Genomic DNA, 14,111 nt, shown 5'->3' with positions numbered 1-14,111 from the left:
AATAGTATAAGTATGCTTGCGTGGTAGCAAATGTCTTCCAGAATAAACCAGGCGCAGTAAAGTGCTATTAATGTCTGATTTAAAAATACACTGATTTTTATGCAAAACAATTTTAATAAATATTTTTTGACACCAATAACCAAACAAATTCATTCTTATTTTGTACAGAGGATTTTACACTCCACAACCACAAACGCTGCAAGTGTAAACATCAAGTGGCTGACCCTCACCAACCAATAAGATACTGATAAAATATGTACCAATCATCATGGGACATTTTGTGGTCTTTTCAGTTAGTCTTCAAGCATGTAGTTTGGATTGACCACTATAAACGGGTCCTCCTCTGGGATCGGCTCCTCTCCTATATCGGCAATTTTCTTCAGTCCGGTTTGGGTCAGTTCAATGAGGATATGGTCCTGCAGAGAAGAGATAACGGAGTTTAGAGTGAGTGTCATTCTGTCAGTGTTCTTCTCGCTTAAGTTGTGCTTATTTGGTGAAACAAGACCCAGCCCAGGCTGCAAACTACTGATGGACATGAGGAGAATTCACAAATGCCCAAAATGGTGCAAGCCTTAATTTGTTATCAAGGACCCACTCTAAGCCAAGGATAGGATTTTGCCACAGTAAGCAAAGTCCCGATATGTTTAGAGAAGTCAGTGATTGACAGTGTACAGAAGCTCCGCCCATTATGGGATACATGAAGTCTCGCTCTCCCATCCAAACTGGAAACAACTTCACAGGCTTTTTCCTCCATCTAGTGGTAACACGAGGTACTGCTGGTCAATGCTAAGGAAGCCGCTCCATCATACAGTGTTATTAGTCAATGAATGAGAGAGACACACTAAAATAATGACTTAGGGCTGCTTCCTCCAGCTAAAAAGCATGCAAGTACAAATGTAATTTATAATAATGATTTATTCTGTGTGTGTTTGGTATAGAATTTATGGAAATTTAGAGTGACATGTTAGGTAAGTTGAAGGTAAATTGCAGACTGTTTTTCAAAGAATGGCTCTGGGTGCACATAGTCTTTTCCTTGCAATGCTCCATAATGTGAAACATGAGACATAAAATGACTCCAAAGTTCAGTCTCACATTTCTGCTGAGGTGCATGCAGATCAGCTATGCTGTGCATTCTTCTTTATGAAAAAAACACCATACTCTAAGAAAAAGGTACACTTACATAGTGGATTAGTCGGTGAATGACTTTCTCTATAAGAGTTTTCCTAGCGATAAGTTCAGACTCCGATTCAATCTCACTCTCCATTTCTTTCAGGTACCAGTTGATTAGGTCACTCTTCTTTAGTGAGCACTCCTCATCAACTGCAAAGAACAATTTATTCCTTTTATTTTTCAGTAGGAACAGCAGCTAAAACTAATTTCCAAACAAGTCTCTGGACATGGTCAATAAAGTAAATGTTACATATATGTAAAATGAATGCATTTTGTGCATTTTAAAAGCAATCAATTTTCCAAGACCCAGATAACAAATTCTGATATAACAACATGAAAAGTGTCTTTTTCCAGTTTTTTTTTTTCCTTTATGAACTTGAAATGATGAAATCCCATGATGCACTTGGTTGGGAAATACTCACGGTCCTCCAGTTTCTGCATGTGCAGAACAAGAAGGTTGGACACCTTCTTGTACTCGCCAAAGGACATCTTCAGCGTGGGTTTGGCGGCTGCAGCGGGTTTGGCCGGTCCGTCTGCCTGCTGGTCCCCCTGCACGGCCTCTCCTGCCTGGCCGTTGGCTCCGTTGGTTTCCATCTCATCACCCAGTACGCCATTTTGATCTGAGAACAGGGGTGTTGCTCTTCACGACAGCCTGACCACTGGAGATGGAACTCAGAAAAGCCCTATGGCAGCACACCACCTTAACCCAGATCTGTGTGACATTTTCTAGTGATACTAGCATAACATCACTGGCCCTGTTTTTCTTCTGTTTTGTTAGAAATTAAGTGATGCATTTGACCTAAAACTCCCCACCTGAACTCCTACCTAATCAAGGAGTAAAACTAATAGTAAGGGTGGAGATATAATCTTAAAAAAGGTATGCAATGATGCTGATAATCTTGATTATACACAGTAGAAACGTAAGGTGCTCCAAAACAGTTATTGGACAGTTTCACTAGTTAAATAATGGTATTGCTCACAGCAAGATGCAGAAAGAGTACTAGAATAATGATAATGAAATCAGGCACTATGCTTGGATGCCAGCAGTCATCTTTCACCATTGAGGTCCTCGTTGTCCTCTTGCTCCTGATCAAAGTTGATGTCTGGGGAGTCGACGCGGATGATGGATTTATTCAGCAACCGGAACGCCTCCTTCACATGCTTGGGTTGAACCTTATGCCAGCAGGATAAATTAAAGCAGGATTAAATCTAAAATTGAGCTGACTGGCTGCATGAGTGTGTCTGCAGAATCACACCGGAATTTAGAGGTACAAAACTAGCAATGAATTATTCATGTGGCACAATAATCACTTTGGGAAAGACCACAGAACTAAACATAACACCTGTTCAGAGGAAACCAGTCCTCATATTAAAAAAAGTGTATTTCTATATTCAGTACTTAACCAGAACAGTGGATATGGACTCACTGCATTTTAAAGACATATTTTTAAAAAATCCTCCTTCAGAATTTGATTAAAAACAAAAACAGTAGACTCGGTTCATTTCTGCACGATGACAACAGTACTGATGTGAAACTCAGATTGTGCTTTGCTTGCTGGTGGAGCTACCATTTTCTTTTAATCACGAATGACTAATGACTCGCATGAATCAAAAACCTTTGCATAGCAAATCGCTATGATTGTTTGAAACAAGAGTCACTGATTACACAGAACTGTTCCTGTCACTATGAGGCATCGTCTCCTGCCAAATATCACATCTCCTTCACTGGGCTAAAGGTTCCCAAGTACCCACAAGTAGTAGTTTGGCTTCAATATGGTCTAAAGATAAATAGTTACAGTTGCTGTGGTCGTTGCACTTTCCCTACACATTCAAACTAGCAAATTCAATGCTCTTTCATGTCTGCAATTCAGAAAAAGACAACATGCTATAATGTGAAGCCACTGCAAGCTTGTTTTGTGGTAGCACAACCACTGGTTTCCACAGATCTGTAGTGATACTGAGTTCAGAAATTTTGGAGTCGAAGCAAAAAAATATGACTTTACATACAGAACCCACAGGCTCTCAGAGAGACTGGTGCACTATGTCCACCATGTGTTGGGAGGCTGTGAGGATGGGGATTGTGACGTCGCCCCCTCCTGGCCACTGCAGGCAGCGACTCACCTCGTCGGAGCAGTACATTCGGGCCATGGCCTCGGACAGCCTGATCATGCTCTCCAGCTGCCGGACGGTGATCCGCCAGGCCGACTTCGTGGCCCCGCTGCTGTCCCTCTGCCGGAGGCGCTTGTACTGGTCCACCACAAACTCCTCCGCCTCCCGCGTGATCTGAACCCGCAGAGCACACCCCCCACAGACAGGGGGAGACAAAAACGCCATGTTTCAGTGTCCAGTGTCAATGTCCTAATTGTGCATGTATATAGAGAGGGTTATCAAGGTAGACAACCATGAGATTACATTACAGTGGCAATATGGCTGGAACGAAAGTGAGGGGGAATGGTATTGGAAAACTGGATGAACAATAATCCTTCTCGAAGACCATCTGGGTGAAGCCATGAATTTTTTGATACCTCTGTCACTTCAGACTTCGTGAAAGATTTCCATGTGTCCGCAGCTTGCCGATCATTTCACAAATTGGTCAGCAGAGGGCAGTGCAGGCCCATCCACAAATAGAACCCTTTCTGGTGGTAGCTGTATCTAGTTGGCGGTAGTGTGGTTAGGTGCGTTGGGAGCTACATGTGAAACCTTGACTGTGATGTCATTACACAAGGACGTGGATCAAAACTATGGAACCAATTACTATAAAGTTTCAGCTGGAACAAACTTAAAGCCTCTTGCTGTAGGGAACTGATTTAGGTGCATTTGTGGTGTTGGTTTGATATTTAAGCAGTCTAAAAGCAAACACAGGTACAGCTGGAAACAAAATAATCAAAAAAGTCAAAAAAATGTGGTCTAGTTAAGTGATGTTTTAACTTCTAATCAGCTGCCAGCTGCATGCATTCCTCATTACCAAAAGGACATGTTAATTCCAGATAGTGATTTTTATCATTCCTTTTCCCTGATGTTTCCCTTTACTGCAGGTAGTTGATGGAAACACAATGATACACAGAGAAACAACAGCGCAGCACTTAACATTGGAATATTTTTAGAACATCCATACATCCTTCTGAACATCCTTCTGCTTCAGGTGAACAGCAAGCAAACCGAACTCAGATAAACAGTAGAATTCTGGCTGACTTTAAACACACAGCCAACCACAGACCACACAGTTGAATTTGCAAAAGAATTCAAACTCCCTCGTGTTTTACTTGTCTGAAGCAAAGCTACTACCAATTAGCAGAAAAAAATGAAGTTCTTCGAGTCAATTTCATGTGAACGTGGGAGGAAAGTGCCCCGAGAGGACAATACAATGGGAAGGAAGGGGAATCCACTCACTTTTGGCTGGAACTGACGAGCAAAGAGTATGTATCGCTGAATCTCGTCAGTGGCGTAGACACGCTCCACAGACTCAACGTTTCTTGAGTGGAGGTCCACAATACGCCGGGCAATTGCATAATCTGTGACCTGATGATGAAAACCAAAACCATTCTTATCTGACAACTATAAATGAAAATTATTAAATTTTTGGAGGTTTTTAGGAAATTTGCATTTATGTCCTAGTAGTTGTAACCAAATGCCATTTGTCACATTCTAGATATTGTGATAAATCCTTTAAACAGAGAAGCATGAACATACTCTAGAGGTGTGACATCATTGGTGCAAACTGCATTGAGTCCTCCAGAGAGACCTTTTTATGACCCTTTCAATTACCTCATTACACTCATCCACCAAAATGAAGAAGAGGTCGAACCGGGACATGATGGGGGCGGACATGTTCACATTCTGCTTCAGAGACTTGGACCGGTTGTACCTGCCGTCAATTGGGTTGGCAGCTGCCAGGATGGAGGTGCGGGCGTTCAGCGTGGCCTGGATTTCACACACGCAAACAGTTCAGCCACTGTCTGGGCCTCCCATCTGATATCATGGGAAGGTTGCTAGGTTGCTAGGAGACACTGGAGAGTGACATTGTATTCTGTGACGTTTAGAGTTGATCACAGATATAGAGTGGAATGCACCACACTACATGAGTAACCTGAGGGAAACATTGAATCAACACTGTTATAATGCTAAAAAGTGTTGTAAAGCACTGGATTGTTGCCCTTTGCTGTCCCTGGCATGATTATCACCCCTGCTGAACGGATTTAAATTGCAGTGATCCTATGCGAAGCACTTGACCGGGGGCAGGGGCAGGCCCACCTTGACCCCAGCTTTGGTGATGGAAATGGTCTGCTGCTCCATGGCCTCGTGAATGGCCACCTGGTCCTTCAGGTCCATCTTATCAAACTCATCGATGCAGCACACACCCTGGGAAGACCAAACGGAAGGTTTTTTCACTGAAGACACGGAAAAGCTGTACATTCAGCGGACCCAACAGTCATGACGATTTTCCTTTAAGCTCTAGCAAAAAAAAAAATAAATAAAAAATCAAGAAAGCATTACGTTTTTGATTCCAAACCGTATCTTGGTTCAATTAAGTCTGAACATTCATAGTATGTCCTCAAAGACATCTGCTAAATCCTTGGACTTTTACTTGCACGTTCTATAGTACTTACTGAAATGTGGTATGTTACGTTATGACATCAATGACTAAATGACTTCTAATATCAGATTGTAACACATCATTTAGCATCAGCTCGGCTCTTAGCCAAAGCTTATTAAATGGAATTTTATAAGCTGCTCTAAATAAGAGCATCTGCTAAATGGCTAAATGTTAATGTAAAGGGAGCAGGATTTAGAAAGAATGGAATGCTTGCTTTGAAATGTTTACTCTGAGAAAAGAAAGTGCTATGGTGACCATGTCAGATCTGCTCCCTTCCCCCGGTTACATTATCAGCCAGCATGAGGGCTCCAGCCTCGATGACGAACTCGTGCGACTCCTCATCCTTCACCACGGCAGCCGTCAGCCCGGCCGCGCTGCTGGCCTTCCCGCTGGTGTAGACCGCCCGTGGGGCGAAGTCCTCCACATGCCTGTGGGACAAGGGAGAGGGGAGTTCAGCAGAACCTAACAGTCACCTCGGGGTTAATGACAGCATGTCCTGGTGGCAAAATATCAGGAGCTACCCATGAGGATGTAAGACATTTAATAATGAGAACAGGCAATTCAGCTCAGCGAGGCTTGTTGCTTTGTCTATGTAGTGCAGTGAATCCAGGACTGTGTCAAGCACGGTCTTGAAAAATCAAAGTGTCTCTGCTGCCACTATGAATACTGGGAAGTTGCTCTATGCATTTATAACTCTCCTAAGGGAAAAACAGTTTCTAGTTCAGTATGAATATCACTTGTATTGCTCTGTGCCACAGCAGAATCTTCCCAGTATTCTCTGCACAGCCACTGACTAACAATGCTTAAGAACAAGGGCTGGTTTTACTGCATTTTATGATAAAAAAAAAGCTCAGCCCAATCCCTCTCAAGCAGATAATGTTAATGTTAAGATGCCTTAAAGAGATTCTGTCACAGAATAAAACCTGGGAAAGTGTCTGTCTGATCATTTACAGCATGTCCTTTCAAGGGCCACTGAAATGTACGTTTCTGCTGGGATTCATTTTTACAGGCAAAGAATCCCTTTCATTGAGGGTTTCATGGTAAATGTCAAGTCAAACTGGAGTCAAATCGTCAAACAGCGTCCTTTGATTCTTGAATTAAGGGTGCATGAAAAGGTGATGAGAGTGGTACTCTCTTGTGCTCCACTGGTCTGGGAACAGTGCTTTACTTGAGGAACTGGCTCTTGGAGGTGCTGGGATCCCCCACGACGCACACATTGACGTCCCCCCTCAGAGAAGTGCCCTCCATGGTCGTCTTGGCGACGCCTCCAAACAGCATCAGGAGGATTCCTCTCTTTATCTCATCATTTCCTGGAATTGCAAAGAACAAATATGACCAAAAATATGTATACACTCAGAACATAACCTAAAACACACACACATACACACACTTAGAATATGGCCTAGAACAACATTAAACAACATTAAAATGTTGGAAATAAGGGTAGTCATCAGGCAATCATGTGCCAATCACATAAACAGATGTTTTGAAAATGTTAATAGTTGCCAAAACGTGTAACTGTGTTTTCGCCACACCATAAATTACAGTGCTGGCCAAAAGTATTGGCACCCCTGCAATTCTGTCAGATAATGCTCAATTTCTCCCAGAAAATGATTGCAATTACAAATGTTTTGGTAGTAATATCTTCATTTATTTTGCTTGCAATAAAAAAACACAAAAGAGAAAGAAAAAAAAGTCAAATCAAGTATCAATTTACACAAAACTCCAAAAATGGGCCGGACAAAAGTATTGGCACCCTTTGAAAAATCATGTGATGCTTCTCTAATTTGTGTAATTAACAGCACCTGTTACTTACCTGTGACACATAACAGGTGGTGGCAATCACTAAATCACACTTGCAGCCAGTTAAAATGGATTAAAGTTGACTCAACCTCTGTCCTGTGTCCTTGTGTGTGCCACATTGAGTATGGAGAAAAGAAAGAAGACCAAAGAACTGTCTGAGGACTTGAGAAGCAAAATTGTGAGGAAGCATGGGCAATCTCAAGGCTACAAGTCCATCTCCAAAGACCTGAATGTTCCTGTGTCTACCGTGCGCAGTGTCATCAATAGGTTTAAAGCCCATGGCACTGTGGCTAACCTCCCTAGATGTGGACGGAAAAGAAAAATTGACGAGAGATTTCAACGAAAGATTGTGCGGATGGTGGATAAAGAACCTCGACTAACATCCAGACAAGTTCAAGCTGTCCTGCAGTCCGAGGGTACAACAGTGTCAACCCGTACTATCCGTCGGTGTCTGAATGAAAAGGGACTCTATGGTAGGATACCCAGGAAGACTCCACTTCTGACCCAGAGACATAAAAAAGCCAGGCTGGAGTTTGCTAAAACTTACCTGAGAAAGCCAAAAACATTTTGGAAGAATGTTCTCTGGTCAGATGAGACAAAAGTAGAGCTTTTTGGGAAAAGGCATCAACATAGAGTTTACAGGAAAAAAAAACGAGGCCTTCAAAGAAAAGAACACGGTCCCCACAGTCAAACATGGCGGAGGTTCCCTGATGTTTTGGGGTTGCTTTGCTGCCTCTGGCACTGGACTGCTTGACCGTGTGCATGGCATTATGAAGTCTGAAGACTACCAACAAATTTTGCAGCGTAATGTAGGGCCCAGTGTGAGAAAGCTGGGTCTCCCTCAGAGGTCATGGGTCTTCCAGCAGGACAATGACCCAAAGCACACTTCAAAAAGCACTAGAAAATGGTTTGAGGGAAAGCACTGGAGACTTCTAAAGTGGCCAGCAATGAGTCCAGACCTGAATCCCATAGAACACTTGTGGAGAGATCTGAAAATGGCAGTTTGGAGAAGGCACCCTTCAAATCTCAGGGAGCTGGAGCAGTTTGCCAAAGAAGAATGGTCTAAAATTCCAGCAGAGCATTGTAAGAAACTCATTGATGGATACCGGAAGCGGTTGTTCGCAGTTATTTTGTCCAAAGGTTGTGCTACCAAGTATTAGGCTGAGGGTGCCAATACTTTTGTCCGGTCCATTTTTGGAGTTTTGTGTAAAATGATAATTGATTTAATTTTTTTTTCATTGTCTTGTGTTTTTTCATTGCAAGCAAAATAAATGAAGATATTACTACCAAAACATTTGTAATTGCAATCATTTTCTGGGAGAAATTGAGCATTATCTGACAGAATTGCAGGGGTGCCAATACTTTTGGCCAGCACTGTAGGTTCGAGTGATAAAACTAATAGCTACATGGACACATCCACACTTAACCACAAAATGCCCAGGTGTCCCAATAATTTTGGACCCTAGTCTGTATGTATATGTACAGTACATAATTTACACAAAAACCTAATGAAATCAAATATGACCCAAAAATACATTTGCACATATAGAATTTACACAAGAATATCATTACTATGTTGTGATGTATGGAAAGGAGATTTACAGAACATGGCAAATTTCTCTCTTAATTTTGTACTGTAGTGCTCTGGGATTCATAATTTATTGATTAGATTTTGAAATCTTGCTTGGGACAAAAGGAGTACCAACTGTAAACTTCCGCAAAATCACGACTGATGAACTCCATAGGATGAAAGCGGCATCTTACCATGAATGGTAGGGAAGAGGCTGGTGCAAAGGTTATGGTACAGGTTCTTGTCCTGACTCATCTCAAAGACCTTCTCCCACTCCTGAACAGTCATCTGGTTTTTCACACTCTCAGCCGTCTGGTCCTCCTGCCGGAGCTCCTTTCCACCGAACTAACAAAGGAAATCAAGCTCAGCACATCAGAGATCCTCTCAGAATCTCATGCCAGAGGCACAGAAAACTCAAACAACAACACAGCTAGGAACACTTAACTAGCGCTTAGAATTATTTACATTTTAGGAAAAAAAACCAAAGATATTACATGTACGACTAAATGTAAAAAGTAAAAAGCCCTTAGAAGACAGATCAATAAACACGACACATGCAACCAAACACTGCTTGGCTTTATGTTCACTTCAGACTATGTGCCTTTTAAGGAGATTCTTTACCTATATATAATCCTTCACTGCTCTCTTTAAGACAAAGATAGATGTGTGTGAGAGAGACTGCCAGCTACCCAGAGAGCCACTGCCACATGCCACATAGACATACATATGAATTTACACATTATCCACACATACATACATACATACATACATACATACATTTATTTTATCCAGTCAATACAGCTGAGACACCATACACCAAACTATGACAGTGATAGCTGCAGGTAGCCTTAGTTACAGGTCCAGATCCTTGTCTGCTGTGCCATAATGCTAGCTGGCTCACCCGGGGGTTAGTGGGGGCCACATGACAGGCCAGGAAGGCCAGCCTGTAGGATAGGTCCCTCACTCCCAGAGCTCGGAGCCCCTGAACCCCATCTGCCTCGAACCCTTCCCGGCCCGTCACTCTGCTGCTGGTCTCAGCCCGGGTCCCTAGATGACAGTTGGGGGGGTATGTTAAGGTGCCATGCCATGCCAGGTTCTGCCTCACTCAGTGCATTTACATTACCTGCAGCCATATGGATGGATATAACTCTACTCATTTCCTATTGCAGTATTTAAAAGTTTCTTCCTTTATGCCCCGTATACTATTAATATTGTAAAATATTGTAAATGTTACAATAAACTTTTTATCATGACTTGATTACTTGTTTGTCATAAATTCTCTCATTGGAAAGCTCTTTGGACACCCTTCACAAAAATGCTGTATATCCACATTTAATGATTTAAAAAGCAGCAGCTAAGCAGACATTATTCCAAGAAAAAACAATGCTTTTTATTGTTCTTTGAAAAATTCTGCAAAAAGCTTTCACAGCTGCCTTGTGAGGTGAAACTCTCAAACAAGTACAGCTGTGGTATCCAACGTGGAATTCAAACCCCGTTACTCCAGGGTCCAGTGACCACAGTGTGACCCTATCCACAACACCACCTGCAATTACAGCGCTGGCCATGCAGGTGCAGAGTTAGGTTGAGTGGTGAACAGGACATAACACCACGAGGAATTTAACTATGAGAACAGACTGCTCGACCCATCTAGCCTCATTTTTTTATGTAGCCTGTCTAAATCACTCTTTAAAATCCTACCTGGAACATTATGAGTTTCGACTACGGATCCCGGGAAACTACTACATGGGGCGGACTGCGTTTTTATGCTGCCCGAGCTTTTCTGGACACGGAAAGCAATCCGACGTCACCTGCGACGGCGAGAGCCGCGACGTCGGGCACCACGATGAGAGTGCCGGTGAAGTCGCAGCGGTCCCCCGCCTGAGCCGCCTCCACAGCCTCCGCCCGCAGGATCACCTCCACGCTCCGGGGAATAGCACCCCGCGGCAGCTCCGCCTGCGTCTCCTGGATGCGCACCTGCGTGCGGAACAACACGGCCGCCGTTACATCAGTTACGCGACCAGAGGGGGACCGCCAGGCGCAAAACCAAACCCACCCACCTTCTGGAAGTCCACGAAGCGCGACTTGTTGGTGTCCAGCATGAAGCGGCGGCGGTTGGAGCAGACGGGGTTCTTGCAGATGGCCGGCTGGGTGTACTTAAACTGCTGCTCCACGTCCTTGATGACGGACTGGCAGTCCAGGCAAAGGAATGTTCCGCTCACCAGCTCTGGGTGCACGGGGTGGGTCCGAACCACCTGCCCGCTGATGCGCAGCAGTGTCCCGATTCGAGCCGTTGACAGCTCCCTGATCCTGCAGAAGACGTGGTCATGCATACACACACATCTGAGGCCCGAAAACCTGGGACTAAAACATGCGCTTCCTCCACGTCACAAAACTTGTGCACTTAGGGTTGTTCTATCATTTATTAGACCCACTGACTTGGTGTACCGATTTATGGGCCATAATTTCAGTTTAACTGGTATCACGTTCGATCACATTACTTTTGTCTTGTTGGGAAATCTGAGAAGGCCACGTAGAACTCCTTAGATGACGGGATATTGCCATGGTCGCGGGCGAAGTGGCGCACAGCTCGGCAGAGGTAAGGATAGACCCTGGCAAAAGAGGAAGGCGTTTCCTGTTTCAAACCTCGCGATTTGTTCAAAATAACGTTAAAATTAATCAATACACGGTGGATAGAAAACGATAACTCCACCCATATACTATCAGGACTACAGACACATTACGTCAATTAACTAATTAACCTCAAAGGCAGGCAATTCAAACAATCGCCTTTGGAAACGGCCGAATTAGTCTATAGTGCATATTAGAACGCCGCGTTTTACAGTTGTATGTGCACGTTGTACGAACATTAGACAAAATCGTCATGTTCTAACCAAAGCATGCAGCAGAGACAGACGCACAATCTAATATTACCGGTAAAACTCCTCCTGGATCGTAGTTGCAAGTTGCTGGTTATAGTGCTCAATGTTGGTGAAGCTCACAGTGAGAGTGTTTCTCTCGGGTCGAATGAGTTCCTGGGCGTCAGGTAGATACATTAACTCCCCATTTTGGTTCTGAAACCTAGACGAATAAGTTAACAGTTTTTAAAAACAATAGGAAATGCTTTGGAAAATGGTCGGCTGCCACGTAGTTTCAAGTAAAGAGGCCACTCGCGTCAGCGAAACATAATAACTAAGTTTCTTAGGGCAACCAAATCACAACTTACTCCTCCAAAAACTCGATAAATAGTTTCTGACACTTTTCAGAAAGATCATCCTTGACTTGAACCCCCGCAGTAGCAGTTTCAGCCGTAGGTTCCATTCGGGGAGAGGAGAAGCAACCAGATGACAGAAAAAGATGGAGACGAGCGGCTCGTGTGCCCAACTTTGCACCTGGCAGTGACCCTTCGATCTTAACAGGTGAGCCTGCAATGGAGCAATCAAATCTAATTTCCAGAGGATCGATTCTGCGCATGACCAGCCTGGACTACATGGGTAAGCCGACGAGTGGTACCGAACTAACATAGATGACCCAATTTGCGCAAACGTGCGCAGAACTGATTGACTTGAAGACCTTGCAGCGGGTTAAACTAAATTTGTGTTTAATGCACAACCTGTAATTTGTATTGTTTCAAAATGATTTGATCTCAGCGATGTTGCTGCCTAAACAAGAAACTTGTGCATTCCACAGTTTAGTTTTTTTTTTTTTTTTAATAATGCTTTATAAGAAAATAAATGCACGAGAAATGTAACTGACATTGAATCTTGTAAAAAGTTGACACTGTGACTTTCAATACAGTAAAACCCTCCTCAGCTGCAATAATTGAATTCAGATGGCACAACAGAAGCAATACGGTTGTCTGAATCAAAGTTTTGTAATTCATTCATATGAATTACGTGTGTTACTTATTGTATGCTGTACGCTATACCATGTATTGTTATGTCTATCGCCGTTGTCAGCAATGCATATATATTTCTCTGTGAATCTTTTTGCTCCACGCAACAGAGTGCAATCCAGGTAGCACATCAATAAAGAAATAAAACATATATTCACCAACACACACACACACACACATTTTAAATGTATTTTTTCTTGCAGTGAGGTATCAAAACAGCCCAGTTCTGTTTTTAGACTGAAAAACAGTTTGAAAGGTATGTTCTACAGGCATAAAGTGATAGTAAAGAAACAGATCTGCATGTGTTTTTTATCACTCAATAGTTCACGGGTCGTTTATCATGAATCAACACAGGGCCCCTGTGTAGGTGGATGGGGTGGGAGGTACCTACAGTAACCTGAATGTTTTTATTACCATATCCACCTGGAAAAAAACTGATAATGTGTTGAAAATATGTATGCTATGTAACTACGTCATCCTAGACAAGGGTATCTGCTAAGAAAATACATATCTTGGGCTTCTTTTCTTCTTTTGTAAGATAAAGTATGAGCTGTTAATGTGTTTTTGTCTCATTGGGATACAGACTCTGGCCCGCACTCTGTTAGCATGGTGGTAATGCAATGTAGAAGTCGTGCAGCCAGTCTCATCCAGAGACATGGACTCGAGTCACATGACCTGGATTTGAGTGCAACTGAAGTCACAGATTTGATGACTTGAACGTGGAACTTCATGGCTCAAGTCTTTACTTGGACGTGGAGCTTGCTGACTCAAAAGGTTTGATTAAAAACTATCTGACAGCTTTTGAGTTTAATGCACCTCTTTACCGCTCTGCTCAGCAGTTTCGCCTCTCCCTCTTCTGTAGATCTGACCACCACCAGCACAGCACCTACTTTGGAAGCATGCGAGACTGTGGTGTAGTAGCTGGCTTTCTATACCACACAGCGATCAGACGGTATGCTGTGTATTTCAATCGATCAAAGTTCATTTCTTATAGTGCATTTCACAATGGAAACTGTCACAAAGTGCTGAACATAATGGGCTTTCCAGAGGCAATCGAAAATACCTATCGAAAATGCACAACA

General features: G+C 43.0%; 1 protein-coding gene across 1 annotated transcript; it reads right to left on the bottom strand.

Annotated features, from left to right (window-relative positions):
• Positions 1–293: 293 nt before the first annotated feature.
• Positions 294–12,455, bottom strand: mcm6l (MCM6 minichromosome maintenance deficient 6, like). The gene is made up of 17 exons (XM_036519227.1): positions 12,361–12,455; positions 12,069–12,215; positions 11,636–11,746; positions 11,195–11,444; positions 10,946–11,111; positions 10,039–10,184; positions 9,332–9,482; positions 6,933–7,074; positions 6,051–6,192; positions 5,422–5,529; positions 4,936–5,091; positions 4,561–4,689; positions 3,292–3,453; positions 2,229–2,343; positions 1,593–1,790; positions 1,181–1,320; positions 294–416 (listed from the first exon to the last, which is right to left on the bottom strand). Exons 1-17 carry the CDS (start codon positions 12,453–12,455, stop codon positions 294–296), a joined length of 2,481 nt encoding a protein of 826 aa, XP_036375120.1.
• Between the last annotated feature and the right edge of the window lie 1,656 nt (positions 12,456–14,111).

Source organism: Megalops cyprinoides, chromosome 24 (genome assembly GCF_013368585.1).
Source record: "Megalops cyprinoides isolate fMegCyp1 chromosome 24, fMegCyp1.pri, whole genome shotgun sequence".
NCBI lineage: Eukaryota > Metazoa > Chordata > Actinopteri > Elopiformes > Megalopidae > Megalops > Megalops cyprinoides.
This window is presented reverse-complemented; position numbering and strand designations above follow the sequence as displayed.